The sequence below is a fragment of the Dicentrarchus labrax genome, unplaced genomic scaffold, assembly GCF_905237075.1.
Source record: "Dicentrarchus labrax unplaced genomic scaffold, dlabrax2021, whole genome shotgun sequence".
Lineage (NCBI taxonomy): Eukaryota > Metazoa > Chordata > Actinopteri > Moronidae > Dicentrarchus > Dicentrarchus labrax.
In genome coordinates this window covers 24,982,830-25,007,750 of record NW_026136710.1, presented here as the reverse complement: position 1 = coordinate 25,007,750, position 24,921 = coordinate 24,982,830, and the positions used below count along the sequence as shown (strand labels likewise).

General features: G+C 37.7%; 1 protein-coding gene across 2 annotated transcripts; it reads right to left on the bottom strand.

Moving 5' to 3' along the window:
- Positions 1 to 1,419: 1,419 nt before the first annotated feature.
- pdzph1 (PDZ and pleckstrin homology domains 1) lies at positions 1,420 to 22,771 on the bottom strand. Of its 2 annotated transcripts, none has more exons than XM_051412259.1 (13): positions 21,458 to 22,771; positions 20,499 to 20,584; positions 17,042 to 19,180; positions 16,772 to 16,933; positions 15,533 to 15,694; positions 14,851 to 14,952; positions 13,361 to 13,471; positions 12,725 to 12,903; positions 12,464 to 12,621; positions 11,778 to 11,820; positions 10,845 to 11,031; positions 8,604 to 8,739; positions 1,420 to 3,032 (listed from the first exon to the last, which is right to left on the bottom strand). In XM_051412259.1, the coding sequence occupies exons 2-13, from the start codon at positions 20,554 to 20,556 to the stop codon at positions 2,933 to 2,935; spliced, it is 3,537 nt and encodes a 1,178-aa protein (XP_051268219.1). In that variant the 5' UTR covers positions 20,557 to 20,584; positions 21,458 to 22,771; the 3' UTR covers positions 1,420 to 2,932. The 2 variants fall into 2 exon arrangements, with proteins under 2 accessions (XP_051268219.1, XP_051268220.1); XM_051412260.1 differs by having other exon boundaries at positions 20,499 to 20,557.
- Between the last annotated feature and the right edge of the window lie 2,150 nt (positions 22,772 to 24,921).

Genomic DNA, 24,921 nt, shown 5'->3' with positions numbered 1-24,921 from the left:
AGGTTCACCAGCCGCAATGTTATAGCAGGCTGTGAGACAAATGCAGTGTCATACAACATTATGAAAGCAGATGGGACATGGGCCAAACTAAAAAACCAATCAAATCACAATACTCGTCAAATAGATTTTTCCCAACAATGGTTTCTGTTACTTTATATTGTTCTATCATGCTTATTTATGGTAAAGTGTCAATTATTGTGATGAATTTGGTTTTAATTAGTTATTTGAAGCTATAAAATTTGGGTTTCATGTCATGATTGACAGCTGACCCCTTCTCACAACTGAGTCAGCCAGGTGTATGAAGTGGAGTGGATCTTTTATATGTTGATGGTCATATACTTTGGGCAAAAGTAACTGCCAAATTAAGTGCAAGTGGGGAGCAAAGGCTGTCCCATGTGGTCCAATCCAACATATGAGCTACTGTAGCTTAACTTGCTGATAAAGTTAATGCTGGTTCTGATAGAAAGGTGTCAGAACACACAGTGCATCATTTACATCTTGTAGATAGCTGGGTGGCAGCGGAGGCAAGTGTGGTGCTTTGGGAGATGTTCTCTTGGGGAACCTTGGGTCCTGCCATTCATGTGGATGTTACTTTGACACGTACCACCTACCTAAGTATTGTTGCAGACCATGTACACTCTTTCATGGAAACGGTATTTCCTGATGGCAGTGGCCTCTTTCAGCAGGATAATGCGATGTGCCACAAAGCAAAAATTGTTCAGGAATGGGTTGAGGAACACAACAATGAGTTGAAGGTGTTGACTTGGCCTCCAAATTCCCCAAATCTCCATCCAATTGATCTGTGGGATGTGCTGGACAAAAAAGTCCAATCCATGGAGGCCCCACCTCACAACTTTACATGACTTAAAATCTATAAATATATATGTATGTATGTATGTATGTATGTATGTATGTATGTATGTATGTATGTATGTATAATAGTATAGTATTTATTTGACACAGGGCTATTGAGCACCATGTAGTCCCATCCAATTATCCAAGAAATTGAACAGTTTTTTTTTGTGTACTTCAAAGATGTATACAACATATAAAAATGGGAAGCAGTTGCTGCCCTATCACCTTATTTCTTTGCATATTGCCTTTCAGAATAATTTAATTTTTTTGCACTCCCAGAGAGAATATTTGTATTGGCATTTGTGACAAGTTGGAGAAGCTCATAATGTATGTTACTATAAATAAGTGGAGTTATGTAGACATTATGTAAAAGATTATAGATTATAAATATTATATTGAATCTTCCTTTATATGTTGCATATTGATATTCTGGAAGGCAAGAGCAACATTCTTCCCATGTTTCTTTATCTATTGCCACCTTAAGCAGTGTAGGCCAAAGACATTCTTATACAAAATATTCATGCTTTTCGTGATTCAGAAAAATATTTTCAAACAAGAGTCAACTGAGGAATTGAGCAAATTAATTTTATTATTTTATTATAATTTATGCCTTACTATCTACTTGTAGAGAGTAAAAGCAGTATCAAAAGCCTGAGAGCAAATTTATTTATCTAAATGTGAGTTTAAAGTGTAGCACAAAAACACAATAATATAGAATCAGTATAAAAGCACAGAAATGCCAGTATCACAACTTGAAACCTCTCCAAAGATTTTTCTCACAATTACAGTCCATATTAGTGTAAATGATCAGAAAGTCAACTTTTTGGAGATATAATATAAAATTAACAAAATTGATGATGGCCTGTTTCTTAGTTAATTCATCTTAGTTAATGTGTCTGGCTGTGACAATATACTGAACATGAATATTAAAGAAGATTACTTTAGAGGGTGGTTTGTTATATCATCATCAACACAGCCTATATGAAACACTCACAAAAAGACCAACATGGGTGATGACATCAGTGACAGTACTGCCTCCTCAATTTTACCTTTATATACAATTAATTTTGACAGCAAATACATTTCTAAGGAAATGTAATGCTCATTGCAAAAATGTTGACATTTTGAATAATGTCTTTATTCAAAAGTCAGCAGCATGCTTTGGTTGCCTTTCCCTGACTTAAACCAAAAGTGTTTTTGTTGTCTAAACCTAACAAAAAAATCACAATCTTTCTCTGACCTCAACCAAAGTGCTTGTTGTATGTGGACGTGAACCCTGGACTGATGTGACAGTCCTGCACCCACTATCCAACTGCTTGCAACTCCACAGCATTATATAAGTGCATTGTTTCAAAACACATTGTCTCTGAACTCCCAACAATCACCAAATTATAACAAAATGTTATAGAAATACAAATATACAAACGTAATTTCTAGGAGACAGGGTTGTAAGTGAACAAGCTGATATAGTCGACATCTTCAGTATTTTCATTGTTGTTAGTCTCAATCTCAGAATTTTATAAAGGAATGGAATACATGCAGCAGTGAGCACAATGAAGCTTGAAGAATTTCTGAATCTTATTTTGAAAGCCTTATGGCACAGTGCAAAAGTCCTAAACAGTCCTGACCATCCAACTGCTTAGGTAAAGTGCTAGTAGATCCTGCTGTACATAGGAATGCATAGAGTGAAGGATAATTTATGAAACAAAACAAAACATTGAAAAATAAGAAGAAACAGTGATTAATTATATTTGATCGAAGGAGTTAAATGGAAATACCCCAACTGAAAATTCAATGCAAAAGCTTAAATTAAAAATTGCAATTGTAGAAAACAATGTAGGAAAATTCAAAAGGGAAATATAAAAATTAATATAAACACATGTTTTTCAGTTTTTGTTCCTGTCCCTCACATTTGCATTTAGAAATGTGGAGTTTACCATTTCTCTCCTGAGCTGTATGTTTGAAGGTACTTCTAACACTGGCCTAATTCTCACTAGCAGCAGGATTTTACTGAGGAGGTTCCTCCAGTGGTCCACAGGGTGTCAGCCTGCTGTCAGTATTTACAGAGTACACTGTCTCACATTCTGGTCTCCTCTGGTGGTCGATTCATGTAGTCCTGAAGGGCCTGATGTAAAGGCAACCACTTCTTTATTGAAGCTTGGATAGCCATGATCCATCTGTAAAGAACATCAGAAACATTAACATGGTGTTTGCCTCACTTACTTCCCACTTCAGGAGCTTTATAAACATAACATAACTAGGGTGTCATTAAAAATGTTCCATACTAAAGCTGACACCTGAGCTTCTATATCAATACCAAATCAAGATTTTTAATTAAGGAATATAACTGTGTATTTCTGCAAAGTATTGCTTAATCAAAAAAGTTTTCAAATAATACATATGTCAAAGCACAAGCAATCACACAAGAAAATAATTTAGTCTAATAAAATACAAATCTAAAATTTATATGTAAAGCTGGAACTACTATTGAGTGCCTCTGCAGGCGGCTGTGGCTCAGAGGTAGTCCACTATTTGGAAGGTTGTTGGTTCGATCTCCAGCTCCTCCCCGCTACATGAATGAGTTAGTTTCTGTTTGATGGGGTTTTCCATCACTGTGTGAATGTGTGTGAAAGGGCAAATGTGGCATGTAGTGTGAAAGCATTTTGAGTGGTCGGAAGACTAGAAAGGTGCAATATAAGTACAGTCTATTTACCATTTCCTCATCCTCTGAACACCACAGGATGGAGACTGTAACATCCTAAACTGCCCCTCTGCACTTACTGATACTTTGCATAAGCAGTCATCTCACATTCCATTCACTGTTCAACTTGCTATTCAGGCTGCAGCCGTCAGTACACATGCCCTATCGTTTCTTCGTGAAAATCCAGGATATTGATTTGGGGACAATGACTGAATGGATAGCTAGCTAGTCTTTTTGTTTAACATTCTGTCAAATTATATTTACTGTTTGTCAACTCTACACAGTGTTATTGACTTTGAATCTTGCTAGCATAATGTTAGCCGTCTGTCTCATAGCTAAGCCAAATATGACTGGACTATGACTATGAGCGGAGGGAAGTACTGAACGTTTCCATTGCCTACGAACCTTATGGGATGATAATGATTTTTCCAGGTCTTAGTCAAACCTTCAGGTGTTACCAGGGTAACAGAGTTATGGCTTGTGAAAAACTGATTTTGATAACAGAAACACGTAAAAATATTAATTTATAGTCCTCTTCTTCTTTTCTTAGTAGTATTTACTAACTAACTGGAAAGGAAAAGCCCAAATATGATAGCATACAGCTTAAAATAAATGGAAATATTCAAGATGATAGCCTAGCTGTCGCTACAAATTTTAAGAATTATTTTTTAAATTCTGTGCAAACATTGGGTCAGAATTTTCCAAAGATCCACCCTCAGCACTCCTTAGTTTGTGACAGTTCTGCCCTTCATATAACACCAACAAATGATATAAAGGTTGGAAAGGTCCTCTCAACCCTGTCCAAAAGACATATATGGTCTTGATACTGCCTTTCTAAAAAATCATAAGAAATGTATAACCTCCACTTTAACTAAAATAATAAACAAATCTATTAATGAGAGCACTTTTCCCAGTGCCTTGAAATCTGCTATAGTAACCCCTGTGTATAAATCTGGTGACAAAAAGGAAGTTAGTAACTATCGACCTATTAGCATCCTGCCAGCCATTTCAAAGGTCATTGAAAAGGTTGTAGCAGAACAACTAATTGCTCACCTCGATTCCAGGGCTTTTTTACATCCTATGCAGTTTGGCTTTAGGAAAAAACATTCAACAGAAACAGCATGCTGCTACTTCCTTGAAGTAACTAAAACATACCTAGATCAGGGAGGCGTGGTGAGAGCAGTTTTTCTTGATTTGCACAAGGCTTTTGACACGGTTAATCATGACATACTATTAAACAAACTGGCAAATTATGACCTTTCCATAGACACACAAAATTGGATTAAATCTTACCTGAGTGGCCGACATCAGTGTGTGCGGGTGAACAATACTCTATCCCCATTTAAAGCATGCACCCTGGGAGTGCCACAAGGGTCAATTTTAGGGCCGCTGCTTTTCAGGATATATATTAACGACCTCCCATCTGTGTGTAATGATGTCAATTTCATAATGTATGCAGACGATACTGTGTTATATACTCACGGAAAAAATGCAACTGAGGTTGCAATAAAGTTAACTAAGGAAATGCAGAAGGTTGTTGAATGGCTAAATAACTCCTGTTTGACCTTAAACGTTGAAAAGACTGTAACCATGTTCTTTACAAACAGGAGCAAACTCAGGGATTGTCTTGAAATCTTAGTAAATGGGCAAAAAATCTAAAATGTGGATGAATTCAAATATTTAGGGGTTACCCTTGATCAAACTCTTAGTTTTAAAAATCATGTTAAAAAGCTGAGTAACACACTGAAATTTAACCTCATAAACCTCATGCAGATGATACGCAGTTATATCTATCAATCAAACCCAATGAAATTAATCAATTATCTAAATTACAAACATGTCTTAAGGACATAAAATCCTGGATGACCTGCAATTTTCTGATGTTAAACTCAGAAAAAAACGAAATTCTTGTTCTTGGCCCCAAAAACCTTAGAGACTCATTGTCTAAAGATATAGTCACTCTAGATGGCATTAACTTGGCCTCTAGCACCACTGTCAGGAATCTTGGAGTTATCTTTGATCAGGATTTGTCATTTAACTCCCACATAAAGCAGACCTCTAGGACTGCCTTCTTTCATTTACGTAATATTAGAAAAATTAGACACATACTATCACAGACAGATGCAGAAAAACTAATCCATGCATTTGTTACTTCAAGGCTGGATTACTGCAACTCTTTATTATCAGGTTGCCCCAATAAGTCCATTAAAACGCTCCAATTAATTCAGAACGCTGCAGCACGAGTACTGACAGGAACTAGAAAAAGAGATCACATCTCTCCTGTACTAGCTACTCTGCATTGGCTCCCTATAAAATGTAGAATTGAATTTAAAATCCTCCTCCTCACCTATAAAGCTCTTCATGGTCAGGCCCCTTCATATCTTAAAGAGCTCATAGTACCCTATTACCCCACTAGAACACTACGTTCTCTGAATGCTGGGCTACTTGTGGTTCCTATAGTCTCTAAAAGTAGAACAGGAGCCAGAGCCTTCAGTTACCAAGCTCCTCTCCTGTGGAACCAGCTTCCAGTTGTGGTTCGGGAGGCAGACACCCTCTCCACATTCAAGAGTAGGCTTAAGTCATTCCTCTTTGATAAAGCTTATAGTTAGGGCTGGATCAGGTGAGTCCTGAACCATCCCTTAGTCATGCTGCTATAGGCCTAGACTATCGGGGGATTTCCCATGGTGCACTGAGCTACTCTCTTCCTCTCTCTTTCTGCACTCATTCATGTCCCTTTAATGCATGTTACTAACTCCACTTCTTCCCCGGAGTTCTTGTGCTTTCTCGTCTCGCAGGTTCTCATGGATCCTGGTGGAGCCTCCTGCCATGGTCCTGCTTGACTGCCATTGCCAATACTGTTGTTGCTGTGCACCTGTCTGTCTGTCTGTCGCTCTCTCTCTCTCTCTCTCTCTCTCTCTCTCTCTCTCACCCCAACTGGTCGAGACAGACGACCACCCACCTAGAGCCGGAGGATCTGTCCTAGGTTTCTGCCTTTTAACAGGCAGTTTTTCCTTGCCCTTGTCGCCAAGTGCTTGCTCATGGTGGTACTGTTGGGTCTCTGTAATTAATGTTAAAGAGTTCGGTCTAGACCTGCTCTATTTGAAAAGTGTCCTGAGATAACTTCTGTTATGAATTGGCGCTATACAAATAAAATTGAATTGAATTGAATTGAATTAAACTACAGACACATAAGAAACTCTTACTGTTGAAGCATCACATACATATTTAAATGCAATGATTCTCCCACATCTTTTCTATTGCATGACAAGTTGGTCTCAGCCTTAAAACCACTTGAATCATTATATAAAAGTGCCCTTAAGATTCACGACAAAAAAACACAATAATATTCAATATCATCACTGTCATATACTCACCAAATATAGCATTTTAAATCTTGAAAATCTAATAATGCACACAAATGTATGCCTACTGTTTAAAATCATTCATAATGCTACTGCTCCTCCTTTGAAAAAAATGGTTACACTCTGCTCATAAAAAACAACAAGAGCTACCCCGATAAGTTACCAGGGGAGAGTGCAGTATTCCTAAACGCAGGACTTCATTTAGTAAATCATCTTTTTCTTTTGTTGCCACAAATCAATGGAACACACTTCCAACAGAGCTGATTACATGTGCGGATTTTAAAACACTTTCATGTCACACAAAACGTTGGATACTGTCACAGCAAACTTGTAGACATTTGTGAGTGTGTGTGAGTGTGTGTGTGTGTGTGTGTGTATATTTGATGGGAGGGGGGGGCATATTTATCTATAAAAGTTGGCGGGAGGGTAAATTGTTTTAAATTGTTTTAATGATGTGGGAATGCGTGTATTCTTAACTTTGTAATTGAAATTTTGTACAACTGTGAATTTAGTAACTGTTTTTAATTTATTGTATGTTCCAGCTACCTGCCCAGGGACTATGGGTGGAAAATAGCAACTTGCTAAAACTTGGTGCAATGCATCTCTCCTTGTTTTATACAGGGTTAATGTCTTATTGTGCACTGTCCCTGTTCAAATAAAATAAATAATAATAATAATAATAATAATAATAAAGGTCAAGCCCTTACATACCCGCCACAGACTGTTCATTTTGATGCCATCAGGAAAAAGGTACAGAAGCTTCTGCACCAGACTTAAAGACAAATTCTTCCCTAAGGCTGTGTAACTGCTTAATGTGTCCTCAGGACTCCATCTTGTAGAAATATTTGTTATTTTTATGACTTAATAATCAGTTATACTGTATATAATTTTTGTATATACATATATTGTTTTTACAATCCTGTGTTGTAAAATCTAAATTAAATAATCCTTGATTATGTTCACCGACTGTTGTCAATGAATATAATTTTCCACTCCAGCAGGTAATACGTTCTTATACAGCAGTTTTAGGAGGTCAACATCAGAATAGATAGTGAGTTCACAGGTGTGTACAAGGCACAGAATTTTTTTACTTTTTAAAATATTTATCAGAGACCTCTGTCTTTCCATAACCCTAACTTAAGTGCTTTGACTGTCTAAATAGGAGCATACCAATGTAAATCATGCTTTAGTTTCCAAAGAAAGCTATTATGTTAAGAATGAACATCTTTTGATTTTGTAAATAGGTTTATTGCAAAGGTCTCAGGTGGCATTCTTCTCACAAATCATATTTGATGTTGCAAATAAGCTGTATATGAACATCATTTTTAAGACATTTTGGCTCTTCTCCGGATGCTGCCAGCATTGCTGATAATGACTGGTCTGGTAACTGTGTTATGTAGCATTGGTACTTGGGTGGGTACCCATTGGTTCGTGGGCTGAACACTTTTAATTTAAAGCTCCTGTAGCCGATGTTTGATATGCATTAACTAAACACAGCAAATACCGCTTGATCAGTGAGGCTGATATTTGTTGGATAAAAGTTCAAACAGGAATGCAGGAGTGAAAATAAACTTTAAACCACAGAGATTCAGTCAGAAGTTGCAAAAGTACTGAGAGCTGTACTAAAATCTTAAAAACTAAAGTTCTAAATAGTTCCTGAATAAAAATTAGCACAAGTTCCTCACCGTTTGTTCTCATTTGGATTTTCAGCACAGAAGTAAAAAGTCTTGAACTCATCAGACGGAGGTTTCAGCTCAATGGCGGATTTCTTTGTTCCATAGGGCTGCTCTCGGACTATGTACCCCTGAAGGTAGATCCCACCTGAAGACATAGATGACAATGTGTGCTAAGTGGTAAAATAAAAACAGGTCAGGAAAAAGAGAAAAAGTAAGAGAAAAAGGTCAATGTGACACAGCTGTATTGTAGGTGACAAGTTTGTTTTACGTAGAACATGTCACATATAAACAACATTAAAAACAAATGGCGTTGAAGCTGTTCAGCAGCTCCGTGACTACAGCAACAATAATTTAAGACTTTACTCCTATTATATTAATTACATTTTGAAGAACCAGATCTGCAAGTGCTGAATTTGAGAAGAGCTGTGTCCTACTGTGAATTTTCCCTTGGGGATGAATAAAGTATCTATCTATTAATATGTGACGGTATGTGTCAGTGAGCAGAGGAAAGACTAGCCCAGACTCACTGTTACTGTACGCAACAAGTTGTAATTTTACTTGGGAGAGTTCCAATATCTAAGTACATTTTTCATGGACTTAAGTATAGACTTCTGTGAGACATACATGATCTGCTATTATTATTATGTTGCTATGTGTGTAGTTGTTTGTTGTGACTGGCTGAAGCTATAAGCTGCTGAATCTCATTCTGTCCGGGAACCTAACCCTAGCCAGACCTACAGAAGTTCTGGGTCCATTTTGGGCCTGTATTTACACTCTATCTATCTGTGATTTGTAAATATATAATGTTTTATATGTGTATTATGCAGTCTCCAGTATCTCAGCTCTCACACAGACAGGTAGTCTGCATAACCTGGCCTAACACAAACAAAGAGCAGGGACCAACAACCAACATATATCATCAACCACAGATGGATGACAAACCCAACATAAAGTATGTTAGTGTCTCCTCAAGAACAAGGCTACATGTCACTAATAAAGTCATCGTTCAGTAGTGTTCCAAAATCAGCATTCCTGTAAGATCAATCACTCAATTAAACAAGTTTATATGTCACATATAATCATATAAGGTACAAATCACAGCAAATTGTTATCCCACCAGTTCCTTCAATTCTTGCATTTAAAAGAGTTTAAATACAATAGAAATAGTAATACATATATGTATGATTGGGGGCCAGGGGGATCGAGGCAGTGACCTCATTTAGCATCTTAGTGGCCTTAGGGTAGAATCTCTCAATGCTAGTCTAGCGTATCCATAGTGGAAGAAAAGGCCATTGTCTAGGCAGTTATGATCCTTAATGATTCTCCTAGCCATGTTTTTGCATCATCTGGTGTAACTATCCTTTAGACAGGGTTAAGCACACCATATTGGCTTTTCATTGTTATCTGTGATTAGGCCCACCTCAGCTGTATTTTCAGCTCTACATTCCTGCATGAGATTGTGAGGGCTTTAAGCAGATCCTTCAGTAACACAACCCTACTGTACACCATTTGTTCTGATGCCAGTCAGGCGTAACATACACTACAGATCTTTTTTACAGCAGCCATTTTGACATGAAATAGTAGGGTAAACAAAGACCAATGATACTAATTATGGTTCTACTCCATTCGTGTCAAACAGGGGTTTACTACATGTTGGCTCACTGGAAAAGCTCTCCTACACTAAATGGAAATTAGCCTAATTATCTATAATAATCTATTGTAGCACCTGTGTTTGCCCTACTTTTTATTGGCAAAATATGCCGTGAAAAAGGTCTACTGCTGTGTTTGTCTCCGTCACCATCACCCAACAATTACAACAGGACTATTTATCTCAGGTTACATTGTTTTTATTTGCGATGTAATAAAACTCACGATTCAATACAATTCATGATACTGGGTTCATGGTAAGATTTGTTTAACAAAATGAGGTTCCTTTATTTCCTAGACAAAAATCTACAAAATATTTGTTATCAAATGAAATAATCCTTTTTTTAATTCTGTGCTAGGGTATAAACTGTGTAAAACAATGCATATTGCCTTTTATTTAATAAATATAACCTTTGTCAACTACAGAAAATGGCTCATTTCTTTTTTTAAACCAACTCATTGTTGATGTTTAAAAATCTTAGAACTGTCATTAAAGAATATAAAAACCATGAATTCCCTTTAATCTCATAGACTTATTCTAGATTCAGCACACCCACAAAAAAGAAAGCATGTCAGCATTTGGAACTTGAAAAATATCCATACCGTGTGCATGAGTTGCGCGGATACCACTGTACAAGGAAAGGCAAGCATCCTTCAGAATGCAGTAGTGTTGTACCCACATGTCCTTGCATTTGTCCATTTTATGAAGCAATCCGAGACACTCTGGGTTTTTCACAGCTAGCGGGGGCAGATTAGAGTTGTGTCTGATGACATCTACCCACACGTGGTTCTGAAACACGACAGTGGTGATGTACAATGATAGTGAGGGATAGATATGAACAGTGCGAAATTAATACAGTAAGAGAGTGGATTTCAAACTTTTTTCTACCAAGGACCACTAAATTGACACTAATTAGACCACAGACCCTGGTTTTTAAAAAAGGTTTTGTCCCAGGGTCCCCCATCTGATTTTTGATTACAGACAAAGTGTGAAACCCATGACCAACATACATTTATATATATATATATATATATATATATATATATATACACACACACATTACACAGAATAAACAGTGGGAGGTGTGATAATAATACAGTGTGTAGTACTGCACCCATCAGCCATAACATTATGACCACCTGGGCACCCACCCTATGCAGCCCCATATGCAACAAACTGAAATGCATGTGTTCTGACATCTTTCTATCAGAACCAGCATTAGCTTTTTCAGCAATTTGTCCTACAGTAGCTTGTCTGTTTGCCACACAGGCCTGCCTCATGTGCATCGAAGATTCCTTGGACCACTTTTTTTTTTTTTTTTTTTTAAAAACACCCCCCAAGAGCTGCAGTTTTGGAGATGCTCTGACCCAGTCGTCTAGCCAAATCCTTAGACTGCCCATTTTTCCTGCTTCTAACACATCAACTTGAGGACAAAATGTTCACTTGCTGCCTAATATATTCCAACCGTAAGTGGTCATAATGTTATAGCTGATGGTGTATAATCTGTATAAGAATACATATTTGGATGATGTTACCTGTGTGATGGGATGAATAGCTTTCCCCATAGCTTCTAGCCACCTGAAATTACAAAAATACAGCTTAAACATATTGTGCATCCAAGATGTTTTTTTTAAACCAAATCATTGTTGATGTTGAAAAAAAAAATGCACATGACTGTGATTTTTAGGTGAATACACCTTTAGTCTTTATCACATCTATTCATTTAAAACACCAATTTTTCCTTTAGCTAAGCATTAAAAATTTCTTTCAATATTTACAGATGTTTTTTTTTTTTCAGAATTACAATTCAGCTTTTTGTGCAACTTTAAACACACATAAAAACAGATGAATGACAGTAATATATGCATATAAAGAGTTTTACACACACACACACACACACACACACACACACACATACATATACATATATACATATAGGTATAATTATAGATATAGATATAATAAGACAGGTATATAGTATATAATATATATAATAATACATGATATATGTATTATATAAAGGATATATATATTTATGTGTAGTATGTATTGAATTTCTTTTATTTCAATCTAATATTACCCAGATATACCAATTGTTAATACCAAGATTTTACTTGATAAATTAGTATTACTTATTTATTATCAAACTATTATCCCACCATTACTGTGTCATTACTGAACTGTTGTAAAGTGTTACTGAAAGTTCTTATATGTACTATACCTTTTCATCTCTTGGTTGGAAGTGGCACAGAAGAAGTACATTCGATTTCCAGACTGAGGGCGACACTTAAACACAAAGGGTTTTCCCAGGGAAACATCTGGTCCTACCTCAGCCCCTTCCAGCTTAACTGCTGACAAAGCCTGCCTCTTGCCTTCGTCCTGTAATGAACAAATGTATGTATGTGAATGTAATGTCACTTGTGTGGACTGTAGTTTCAAAAACTACAACAGTATATGATAATGATGACTGCACCCTGCTCACCCGTTTGTGTCTGTAGTAGTAAAGGCAGCAGTCATGTGTGAGTACAAACCACCTCTTCCTCCAGCCTTTAATCAGACCAGACTGGGTACGCTTGTGAAGATAACCACGACATGCTGGTCTGGGGGTATTAGGACTGCGAGCAATGTCTGACCCAATGGTTAACGTTAGAACATCTGGACCTACAATAATTTGTTATAAAACATGATTGAAAGTCAGACAGTAGACATTTCACCTCAAATCCATTACGTGTTCCCAACATTAAAGAACCAGTGTAGGGACATCTAGTGTTGTAATTGCAGATTACAACTGGAGATTCACCATCATCAAAAACTACAGGGGCTGCAAAATGTGTGAAAAACGCAAATGCCCCTATCTAGCCATTGAAGCCGTCTGTAGCTATAACCAACTTATTTTAAGGTAACAAAACGGTTCCTATATTCAGGTGATTATACACAATTGAAAACATAACTATGAATATTACATTTCGACCAGTAGAATGTTGAATGTAGAATGTGAATGTTACACACTGGTCTGTGTGCTGAGAGTGCTTCAATTGGTATTTACACTAAATAAAAGTCCTTTGTGGATTTATGTGTGGCCTGATTACAGCCATTATCAGACCTGAAAACAGCATACCTTGCCTGGCCAAATTGGCAGCTTCAGAATGAGGAATGCTGGTGACATCAGTTCCATTGACAGCTAGGACATAGTCGCCCACCATCAGGCCTGCTTCCTCAGCAGCCCCATCTGGAAGAAAAGAAAAATTTAACTTACAGAACAGTGGCGTAAGGTAGTTACGGCGGGCCACAGAGCACACTATTAATGCATTGTCTCGTCACATGATCAAAAAGACACATTGGACAACATCAAAATACATATTACCCAGCAATAATAATTTAATATCTGTATATGACAAGAACATAAAAATAAAATAATATTTTGTTATGTATTTAATTAATAGTTTTTTTTATAGTTGATTTATAGTTTTTATGGTTTATGTTGAACAAATGTTGTTATAGATTGGAAAGAAAAAAGAAGAAATGATGATGGAGATGGGTTTGCCTTTTTGAGGCATTGTATTTTGACATAGTTAGTTAGTTCTTCTTTTAACACACAGGTATATTACAAGGTCACTCTCTCTCCCTACCCCATGAGCCCCAGCGCAACCACACTGCCTGCATTATCTTTATTTACTCCCCTGTTTCAGAGAAAACACATAGACTGCCACTTACCAAATGAAACGACACCAACCATACAGACAAATAGATACAATTCTTAGTGATAAAAAGTTGTCGATTTTTGCCTGGCAACTTTACAGTGACGACAAGACTCCAGAAAGTCATAGCACTCAGCCACTGGGTTTAAACCTACTGCATTTTCGAGCTGTGTTTACATCTTCGTCTCTCTGTGTCCACAGACATATATACATAGACACCACATTGGCCACAGGATTGTACGTCAATGTTGCCACCATATTGGATAGGGCAAGACTAGCCTGTAAACAAATACAGTAAACTGGGGAACTGTTTATCATAAACCAAATGTATTATGTAAAAAATTATATTAGTTTAATCCAGAAAAAAAGGTAGCTCCCCAGTTGACCTGTATTAGTTTACAGGCCAGTCTTGGACAGGTCCAGTATGATGGCGATGTTGACGAAGCTAAAGACCTACAGGTAAGATCTATGTATTTATGTCTATGTCTGTGTCTGTGTGGGTTTTCCCCCAGTGAATTGAGGATCTGTAAATTGATCATGGTATGAATATGTTTGTCGGTCTGTGTTTATCCTGTCTAGGGTGTATCCGAGCTCTTTCTCAATGCATGCTGGGACAGCCACTTGAGACCCTGATAAACATACTGTAGCTGGTTTCATCAATTAAATTCAGAGAAAGAAAAAGAAACAATACAATTTAAACAATAAATGCTTATAGGACTACCCCACATCTTGCCCACATGTGATTGCATTAACACTACTGTGTCTACAATTATCCTGATTCTTTTCATAGACATCTTTTGGTTTGATGACCTCTCAACTCACCTCTGCATACACCCACCACAGAATTTTAAACTCACTAAACATCTCAGTTGAAAGACATAAAACCTAGAGGAGTCAGGACTTCACCTACTTGTGTCAACCTCTGTAACCACAATGGGTTTAGAAAACTGTATTCGAAGGCCCCAAGGATATTCTCCTGTCCCTTTGCTGATCCTGACAGTCCTCTCGCGAACTGAAAAGGAGGGTAAAGTTTTATTCAGTGTAAGTGTACATTTTCTTTGAAGAACTTCTGATTCAATACTGAATACATTTGTCCATCACCAAGCAGAGTAAAGTCGAGTTTATTGTAGAATCAGAATTTCTAGCTTAATTAAATTCAGTTAAATTTTATTTGTATAGCGCCAATTCATAACAGAAGTTATCTCAGGACACTTTTCAAATAGAACAGGTCTAGACAGAACTCCTTATAACATTTACAGAAACCCAACAGTTCCACCATGAGCAAGCACTTGGGGGCGAGGGCAAGGAAAAACAGCCTTTTAAGAGGCAGAATCCTAGGACAGATCCTTCGGCTCTAGGTGGGTTGGGGTGAGAGAGAGAGAGAGAGACAGACAGACAGACAGACAGAGAGAGAGAGAGAGAGAGAGAGAGAGAGAGAGAGAGAGAGACAGACAGACAGACAGACAGACAGACAGACAGACAGACAGACAGACAGACAGACAGACAGACAGACAAACAGGTGCACAGCAACAACAGTAGCAACAACTACACTAATAGTAGTCACTGATGATGATGAATATGAAGAAGCTTACTTGAGACAGCTCGATTTCGGGCGTTGAGGCTGGGAGGAATAGTCCCTAAGTCTATATCATCTCCTTGGTAAATCCATGCTGAAGAGTGGAAAGTCTCAGTATAAAAGCCCCTGTCTTCATTGTCTCGAACTGTCATATCCATAGAGCGAGTATCCTCCGATACTAGAAAAAAGTACAGGAGAAAACACACAAATACATGATACAGTGCTGTACATATAAGGTGCATAATGACACATGTTTCTGATCAACTGTTGATTTGCTGAGGGTACAGGATTAAACCATAATGGTTGCCCAGTTGTCACTGGAAACCAGATCATTCTGTTAACCATTTTGTTTGGTCCAATTGAACCTGTTTGCAACTACTATGCATTCAGAAAGTATTCAGACTCCTTCACTTTATGCACACTTTGTGTTGTAGATTTAATTTTAAATGGATACCAGTCAATACACCCAATAACCCATAATTATTTATATCAGTACTTTGTAGAAGTCCCTTTGCAATTACAGCTTAGAACACCTGTCTCAAACTCAAATTGGCTTTGGGGCACTGCTTGTATTGTCATCTAATAGGAGCGCCACAGCAAGGTATATATGCAATATTTATGAATATATTTCCATTATTAACATTATACCTAACAAAAAATGCAAACACTGATTTAGATTGTGCCTGGGTACCCTGAGATCAGTGCTGAAGAAAGTCACTAATTTACTTTTACGTTTCTTTAAGATATAGCAATCGATTTGTAAGGTGATTCTATTCTGAACATGAACAGCATCTCCTCCCCTCCAACTTATCTCCGCCTATTTAGTACAAGTAGACATTTTGACCATTATCCATAATGGTTCAAGGTTTTTCTGTAGTTTAGAATGCAAGTGCTTCAACCGACGGGCCGATACTGATCTGGATATTATGGCGCTATTATTATCATTACACTTTATAAATCCACAATGAATTCAGCCTCCTCTGCTAATTTCTTCTTTATCTGCTGTCTTCTTTCCCTGGATAGATTAGTTTTAATTGAATACAAAAGACCAAGTACTGTAATACTAACAAACAAAATGTATTACTCTACTGTGGGATAGACAGATAGATAAAATCTATTCAATCAGGTGGTAGCACCCTCTATAAGTGAGTAGTGATTGTAAGTGCTACAGATTTGCCAAAATGGTACTGTTCTTGAATGAATGTAGTAAGTCTACTTTACCTGGGTTCAAATTGGGGCTCAGCCCTAAAGTTACCTGATTCCTCTGTAATGTCACTGGTAATTGAGCTTCCTCCAGCAGAGCTCCACTGCTTGCTCTCCTTGAAGAGCTTTCGCCTCTTGGCCCAGTGGTCAGAGCCACTGGTGTCTGCATCTTTATGAACCACAGGCTTCAGGTGCTCTTTGGCATCTAAGGAAGCTGGAAATGGTGATAAACCATCAATAGGTGATTTTATGTAAATATTTACCTGAAAGTAGCTGTTCAGTATTTATTTGAAAGTATCTCACAAACACTACTGTGACTTACATCTGGATACAATCAGTTTATCTGCCTTGTCAGTTTTACTGTCTTTTGAGTGGATTTCTGTGTCTGTAGAATCTTTGGCAGGACGTGATGCAGTGACTGCAGGTTTGTTAGAATCCTCAATCAGTGACGGAGAATGGCTGGTATTTCCTGTTTTTTCACCAGATGGTTTAGTTTCAGTCTCTTCTGTAATTTCATTTTTGTTTAATGAATGAGCATTCATGTCCTGCAAAGGGGACATGCCGGGTTTTTTCAAACAGGACTTACTATGTTCGGGGAAAACTGAGACTGAATCCTCTTGGCTTGCATTTTCAACCATATTGTTCTTGAATAATATTACAGGATGGCTCTGTATCATTTGCTCCTCTGAGCCACTGCAAGATGGAGGAATGACTTGTATAGAGAGGGCTCTTCGACAGAGCCCCTCTGTAAGGGGCTCTGGACTGTGATATTCTGCTTCCCCTATTTCTTGGTCAAATCCACTGTCTGCTACTTCAATTTGATCAACTTTATATCCATCATCAGTGTCCAAACTTTCCATGTCCTTACAAACATTCTGTTTTAAGTCTATGTCTAGTTGTCTGAGATCTTTACGATGATGTCTGATGCTGCTTCGTCTTCGACATTGTTCAATGACAGAGAACACATCATCAGGATTATCCTCAGTGCTGGTTATATAGGATGGACTGAGCAATGATTGCTTTCCATCACAGATGTTTGGGACTTCTGAGACAGGTTTAGAGCTCCCCTTGCTTTGTGAAGAATTGTAATTTCCTATTCCAAATGCAGAAAACCGGTCATTGCCCTGTTGAATATTTCCCAGTCTGTCAGTTTGGAAAGGATGCGAGCACATGATCAAAGAAGAAAACGACTCACTATAGGGCAGCAGAAGATCCTCTTGCATTAATCCTAGACTCATTGACATCCCAGGAAATGTTTGGCGTCTTTTCTTTGGTAACAAACATGCTCTGTGTTCTACAGTGCCAATGCTATTGTTTCTAATCCAAGATTTCCTCTTTTGGTAGTTGATGAAATCTTTGGTGAAGCTGGACCTGTTAGTAGACAAGGAGGGTATCATGAGCATGGGCTCATAGCTGTCAGATTCTGATAATTGATCAAATGAAGGTGACAGATCGGCTGTTTCCTCTGCCTCTACAGGAAATGGGCATCCAGATTCTTCATTATGGTTTATATTATGTGTCGGATGAAATTCCCTTTGCTGTTTACCAGTAGGACTACAAGCACCAATTCTACAGGAAGCCAGGTCACTCGTTAGATCCTCTATAGTGTTATATTTGATGTCTGCAAACTCTCGAGGTGGAGGAATGTCCCAGAACTGATCAGTACTGACTCTTTTACGAAAATGGTTTCTGTTCTCTTGAGGTTTGATATTTAACAGTGGATGAGTTCCCAACATTAGTTGTTTGTGATCACTGCAGCCTTGAGAGTAGTTTGGATTGTCCCATATTTTGGTTGGACTGACAGATTTTGAATCACAATGTGCCTCTGTTGGCTCATTCATACTGCCTAAAGTAAATCTGTAACTTGTGTCTTGATTTCCATTGGGATTGGTTACATTTTGTGGTGGCTGCTCAGATGACTCATTGTTTGGTATCCATGTCCTCTCACATTTGCTATTAAAAAATCTCTCCGGACAGTCCCCATTTTCATTTATGAAAACAAATGTGGTCTTGATGCCAGAAGTATTCAGTTGTAGAATTTCTTGAAGTTCAAGTTTCATAAGTGACCCGGAGCAGTTTATCTTCATAATGTTAGTAACTGCTGTTGACGAGTGGGCTGGATTTTCAGATAAGGGTTCATGTGACTGCTGAAACATGATCTTTGGAGATGAATCCTCCATGTCACTGACTGACACTGACGTTACTATCTTCACTCCCTTCTTTTTGTCCTCTGTAGTTTTTGTATAAATACTCCTTTGGTTTGGAAATGAATTCACACAATAATCTTGTTTAAATCTTTTCTCCTTTGGTGGAGCATTGTTGTATTTCTCCTCATCTTCAGATCCTGACAGAACATTTTCCTTTCGAAGAGAATCTGTTTCACCCTTTTCAACAATATCATCTTTGTAGCTGACACTGTTGCTTTTGTTCTGCTTTTGAAAGATGTATGGTGACACACTCTCTGAAAGTACAAAAAAAACAACTTTATGTTAAATATATTAAAATAATGATGAGCAGTTATCTCTTGGGAATATTTGGGGATTAAGATGGAAATGTTTACATATACGTATTAAGTATTGTGACCACAGTTCTGTTCCAAGCTCTGATCTCATAGGTGCATTTATAAAAGTTTTACAGGTACATGTGTTTAAATGCACAGCCAATTAAAATCACCCATGCAGGCCCCAGTCTGATTTTACAGGTCCTGATTCCGTACACTACACATGACATATGATCTAGGAAGTTTGGTTTTAATATATAGAAATCTAGGTGTGAGGGCTTATTAAATACCAGAACTCTGCACAAAGGTTTATAAGACTATGAGACAGGATTTTACGACTCTTTAAGATATTATGGCAACAATAATTTTATCCTCCTTGATCATAATCAGTAAACACTATAATACATGGCCAATCAAATACTTACAAATGCACATTCCTGCTAGACTATTTACATAACATGAATGGGATAATTCAACTGTTTACCTGCCAACTAGAAAGGACAAAGGAGAATATGAGTTCCATAGTAAACTCCTGTCTCAAGCAACACACCCACAACAACGCAGACCCTTTGTTTTTTTAAATGTTGTGCTTCTTTCAGTCTGAAGGCCTGATCCCTGAGAGGGGGACAAGTCCAGGGCCAAAACTATTCTACGATCATGGCACAAAGTGAGGGCAGGCCTGATACATTTCTGGCTTGGCTCATAGTTTGTGGTGAATTTGACCGTGGCATCCTTTATCCTCCACAAGGTGACGCATAATCATTAGTGATTATTTCAGATTATTTATCTCAATTTTATTTAATTCTGTAAAATTGAAAAAAGCTGAATTGTTGGTGGTATTTTGTTAGGTTGCTGGAGTAATGTGAAAGGAGGCTGGGCCTCTTTTTTATGGGGACAGGCCATGTATACAGGTTGATCCTGATCCTGATCCTGATCTATCTATCTATCTATCTATCTATCTATCTATCTATCTATCTATCTATCTATCTATCTATCTATCTATCTATCTATCTATCTATCTATCTGATTGACAGCGTATGCTCCATGGACAGCAGAGGCAAGCCTGAGTAATTTCTTTTAACTTCTTAGAAAATTTTCTATAAAACTTAATCTTAATTAATCTATAAAACCCAATATTCAGTAGCCATCAGTAGTCCTCTACTGGTCTGAAGAAGTCCAAATATAGGTAAACTGAATGCAGGTGTGGGAAAAATGTGACTCAGCTAAATACAAGATTAACCTCACTTTACCCTCCCCTCTGTCCAAAGCTCCAACTCACGTTTACTGCTGCTGGAGCTCTTTCTTCTGCTGTTTCTTCTCCTCCCCCTCTTGCTCATTCTTAAATCCAAAACAGTTTCACATTAACTGCAAGACAAGTCAAAGAAAATACAGTGTTTCACCATGATAAACTTGATATATTTAAATGTAATCTTGCATGAAATTGCTTTGTAGTGAATTCTGGCATACACGTACTAAAAAGAAAATATTTTATACTCTCACTGTAAGAAAGGGAACATGAGTGTTGCTATAAGACAACATCCACAATTTTACACCAAAGTGTATGCACTGCAAATAGGTTAATAGAGGGTAAATAATGATGACAACGCCAATAATACTAATACTCCTGTGAATAATAATAACAATTACATATAATGTTTTCTGTGCCAGTGATGGCCTAATATTGTTTTTCTCATCCTTGACATGAACACAGTTCTTGGGAAAGCACTGATCAAAAGAAATACATAATAAATAAAAGTATATAAAGGTATAAATTCCAAATATCTAAGTAAATTTCAAACACATTTACAAAGCTAAACTGTCAGCAGACAAACAGATTGCTGATTAAGCAGCTGGTCTAAAGAAAACGATTAGTTCTGTCTGAATGAACACTGGCTATTAATAGATACAACTGGAAAATATCTTAATGTCGAATAAGTACAACATTTATATAATTTATGTTCTTACATTTTAATCAGAAAAACAGAGATTTCCAAAATTTCCAAATAACAAGAGAAGAAGTTCACACGGTACAGATTTAATTCTTAACAAAACTTAGAAAAACTTTAAATAAAGTCAATCAGATGCTTTCTGGAAAATTTGCAAATGAGAGAGTACAGCTGGTAAGTTACTATGTCATTACAATGAATGTTAAAAAGCTTAGATCTCTTGGGGTCATATTGACCAAGTGGATAATATTTTGCACATGCCTTCAGAAACCCAAATAAACAACTGATTTACCTTTTTGGTTCAAGTCTTGGTGAGTGCTATCAGACCTTTAGGTGTCAATTATGAAGAATACAGGCAGACCGACAGTCTGTGAGCAGCTGCTACCTTACCACACTGTCCACACTGTCTGTACGTCTCAGACTGCTCCACTTCTTATTGTTTCTATTCTCAACCTAAAGCAGCTTATTACGTTTAATCTCATGAGCCACGGGTGATGTCAGTGTTCTCACTGACATCACCCGTGGCTCATGCTTGTTTATTCAGTTGTAATACATTTCCACTGGCAAATGAGGGCAACTGAGATAAAAGATGATAAAATCAAAAAATGCTGTACTTGTATTTTTAAATGTGTTTAAATACAAAATGGCTGCACTTATATAGTGCTTAAGATTTTGCTTCTCATTCACTTAAGCAAACACCAATGGCAGCAAGCTACCATGCAAGGTACTGGCTGGACCATCAGGAGTCATTTGGGTTTCAGTGTTTTGGCCAAAGACAAAGAGCTGGGGATCAAAATGTAAATCCTGTGATTAGTCAACGGCCGTCTCTACCTTCTTAACCACAGTTGCCCATTGTCATTAGAGATACCCACCAGCCATGTATTAAGACATATATATAACTAGTCTGATGGAACACTAATGTGTGTCTCATATGTTTCTTCTGCAAACAAAGTATAATTGTAAAATCCTTAAAAAGGCATCTACTCCCTTAAAAATTCTACAATCTATGAATATGCAAATGTTTTTTATTTTCTAAAGTTTTCCAAGATTACAAGATATCTCTTACTTCACTGTCAAGTCCATTCTCAGTGTATGTGCACTGGTGGCTTAAAATGTCTACATCAAACTGTAGAAGTTGCATACTGGACCATAAGGTGTATGTGGGTGCTGAGGGGACTGCACAACCACCTAAAATCTGGCAATCCTTGTCCCTTTGTACTGGGATTTACATGTGTACAGTGGTATTTACAGCAGGAAAGAGGTTTTACCTTGTTTTTGTCTCCGTTTTATCCACTAAAAAGTTGTAAAATGTGAGTGTTATTAATAACCATTAAATAGTTTATCCCAGCCATTCAGATTTATGCAAAAATGAAAAAAGAATGTTGTGCATTTAGCATTTAGTATGACGTCATTATATATACAGACTTTCTTACAGCACCCTCAACTCTGACTGACTTCTAGCGTCCCTGTACTGGGCCAGGTTTGACTTCCAAACTATTAGTGATGTGACTAATCATGTTTGTAGGCTCCACCCCTTAAAAATCTGATTTTCAATTAGCACAGAGAAACTTTCAACTTTCAGCAGTTGAATGTGAAAACATCTTTCTAGTGTCAAATTCTGCACAGACATCATTCAAACATCACACTGTAGCAACAAAAAGAAACACTGATTTCGGAAGGGGGTAAATTCTTAAAACAATTATTTGATTATTTAAATAGTATCCAATATTAATTTTCTTAATTTTCCAATGATTGCTGTTCAGCCAGCTGATATTGATATTTTTACACGTTGGCTGGGTTTCGGCCCAAAACGGCTGCCATAGCTAGGGTTGACTTGGACAGAACTTCTAAAACTCTATATATTTACTGAATTTGCTATTTATTACTTTTGATCATAATTTACACTATATAATAAGCACAATGTAGTTTACTGAGCTTGTAATAAACCATTTAAATTATTAAATGTATTTAAGTGGAAATTCTTGTCTGGGTTAGGCTTGGGCCCAAAACTGCTTCCATGGTTTGGGCTACTTGTGGTTCCTATAGTCTCAAAAAGTAGAACAGGAACCAGAGACTTTAGCTACCAAGCTCCTCTCCTGTGGAACCAGCTTCCAGTTGTGGTTCGGGAGGCAGACACCCTCACCACATTTAAGAGTAGGCTTAAGACATTCCTCTTTGATAAAGCTTATAGTTAGGGCTGGCTCAGGTGAGTCCTGAACCATCCCTTAGTTATGCTGCTCTAGGCCAAGACTATCAGGGGATTTCCCATGATGCAGTGAGCTCCTCTTTTCCCCTCTTTCTGCACACATTCATGTTCCATTAATGCACGTTACTAACTTCACTTCTTCCCCAGAGTTCTTGTGCTTTCTCGTCTCGCAAGTTCTCATGGATCCTGGTGGAACCTCCTGCCATGGTCCTGCTTGACTCCCATTACTAATATCACTGATATTATTGTTATTTTTATTATTACTACAGATACTATTATTACTATAATCACTGCTCATTGTCCCCCATCATTGTTGTCGTCGTCGTCATCGACGACATCATCTTCTTCATGGTCATCATTATCAGTCACTACTATTAGTAAATGGTAAATGGACCTGTACTTGTATAGCGCCTTTCTAGTCTTCCAACCACTCAAAGCGCTTTTACACTACGTGCCACATTCACCCTTTCACACACATTCACTCAGTGATGGCAAAGTCCATTGAACAGAAAATAACAATCATACACACTCACACACCAATGCACGGCATCAGGAGCAATTTGGGGTTCAGTATCTTGCTCAAGGCATGTGGCACCAGGAGCCGGGGATCGAACCCACAACCTTCTAATTAAGGAACGACCCGCTCTGCCTCCGAGCCACAGCCGCCCCGAGTTGTAGTAGTAGTTAGTGTAGTTGTTGCTACTGTTGTTGCTGTGCACCTTTGTCTCTGTCTCTCTCTCTCACCCCAACTGGTCGAGGCAGACGACCACCCACCTAGAGCGGAGGGATCTGTCCTAGGTTTCTGCCTCTTAAAAGGAAGTTTTTCCTTGCCGCCGTCGCCAAGTGCTTGCTCATGGTGGGAATTGCCGGGTCTCTGTAAATAATGTTATAAGGAGTTTGGTCTAGACCTGCTGTATTTGAAAAGTGTCCTGACTCCTAACTACAAAAAGTACAAGGAGGCATAGTATTGGTGCTTATGTTTAAGAGACTGTGATGTCTACATGACAATGAGTCTATGTGTATGTATTGTAATACCTGTTCTGAATTTATACAATCTTGCCACTGACCCATATTATAAGAAAACCAACATCTAAACTAATAAAACCTAAATTAAAACATAACATTTTAAAACAATAAAGCAGATAAGTGAATATCAATAATATGCAAACTGATTTACACCTAACAACATTTCCAACACTGTAAGACTGCACATCTAGAAACTGTAATCCTGACCTTATGCTATCTGGATCAGAATGATCCTATCTGAAAATTATTTGAAAAACTAGGAAAAAAACCTACAAAATCTCTTTTATCTGGAGTAGCAAACAAAGGGAACACACAATATGGCTAATTCTGATCTAACTTAAAGGTTTTGAAATACTGGGCCCTGGAGGACAAAGATCCAGATCCAAAACATCTTGAATAATGCCCAAAAAGCTAGAGGAGAAAGAGAGAGGATAGACACAGTTGTGCTTGTGGGACAGCAAATAAATCAGAGGGAAGAGTATTCTTGTTGGAAGGGCTGACAGTTAAGGCGGAAAGATTAGTCA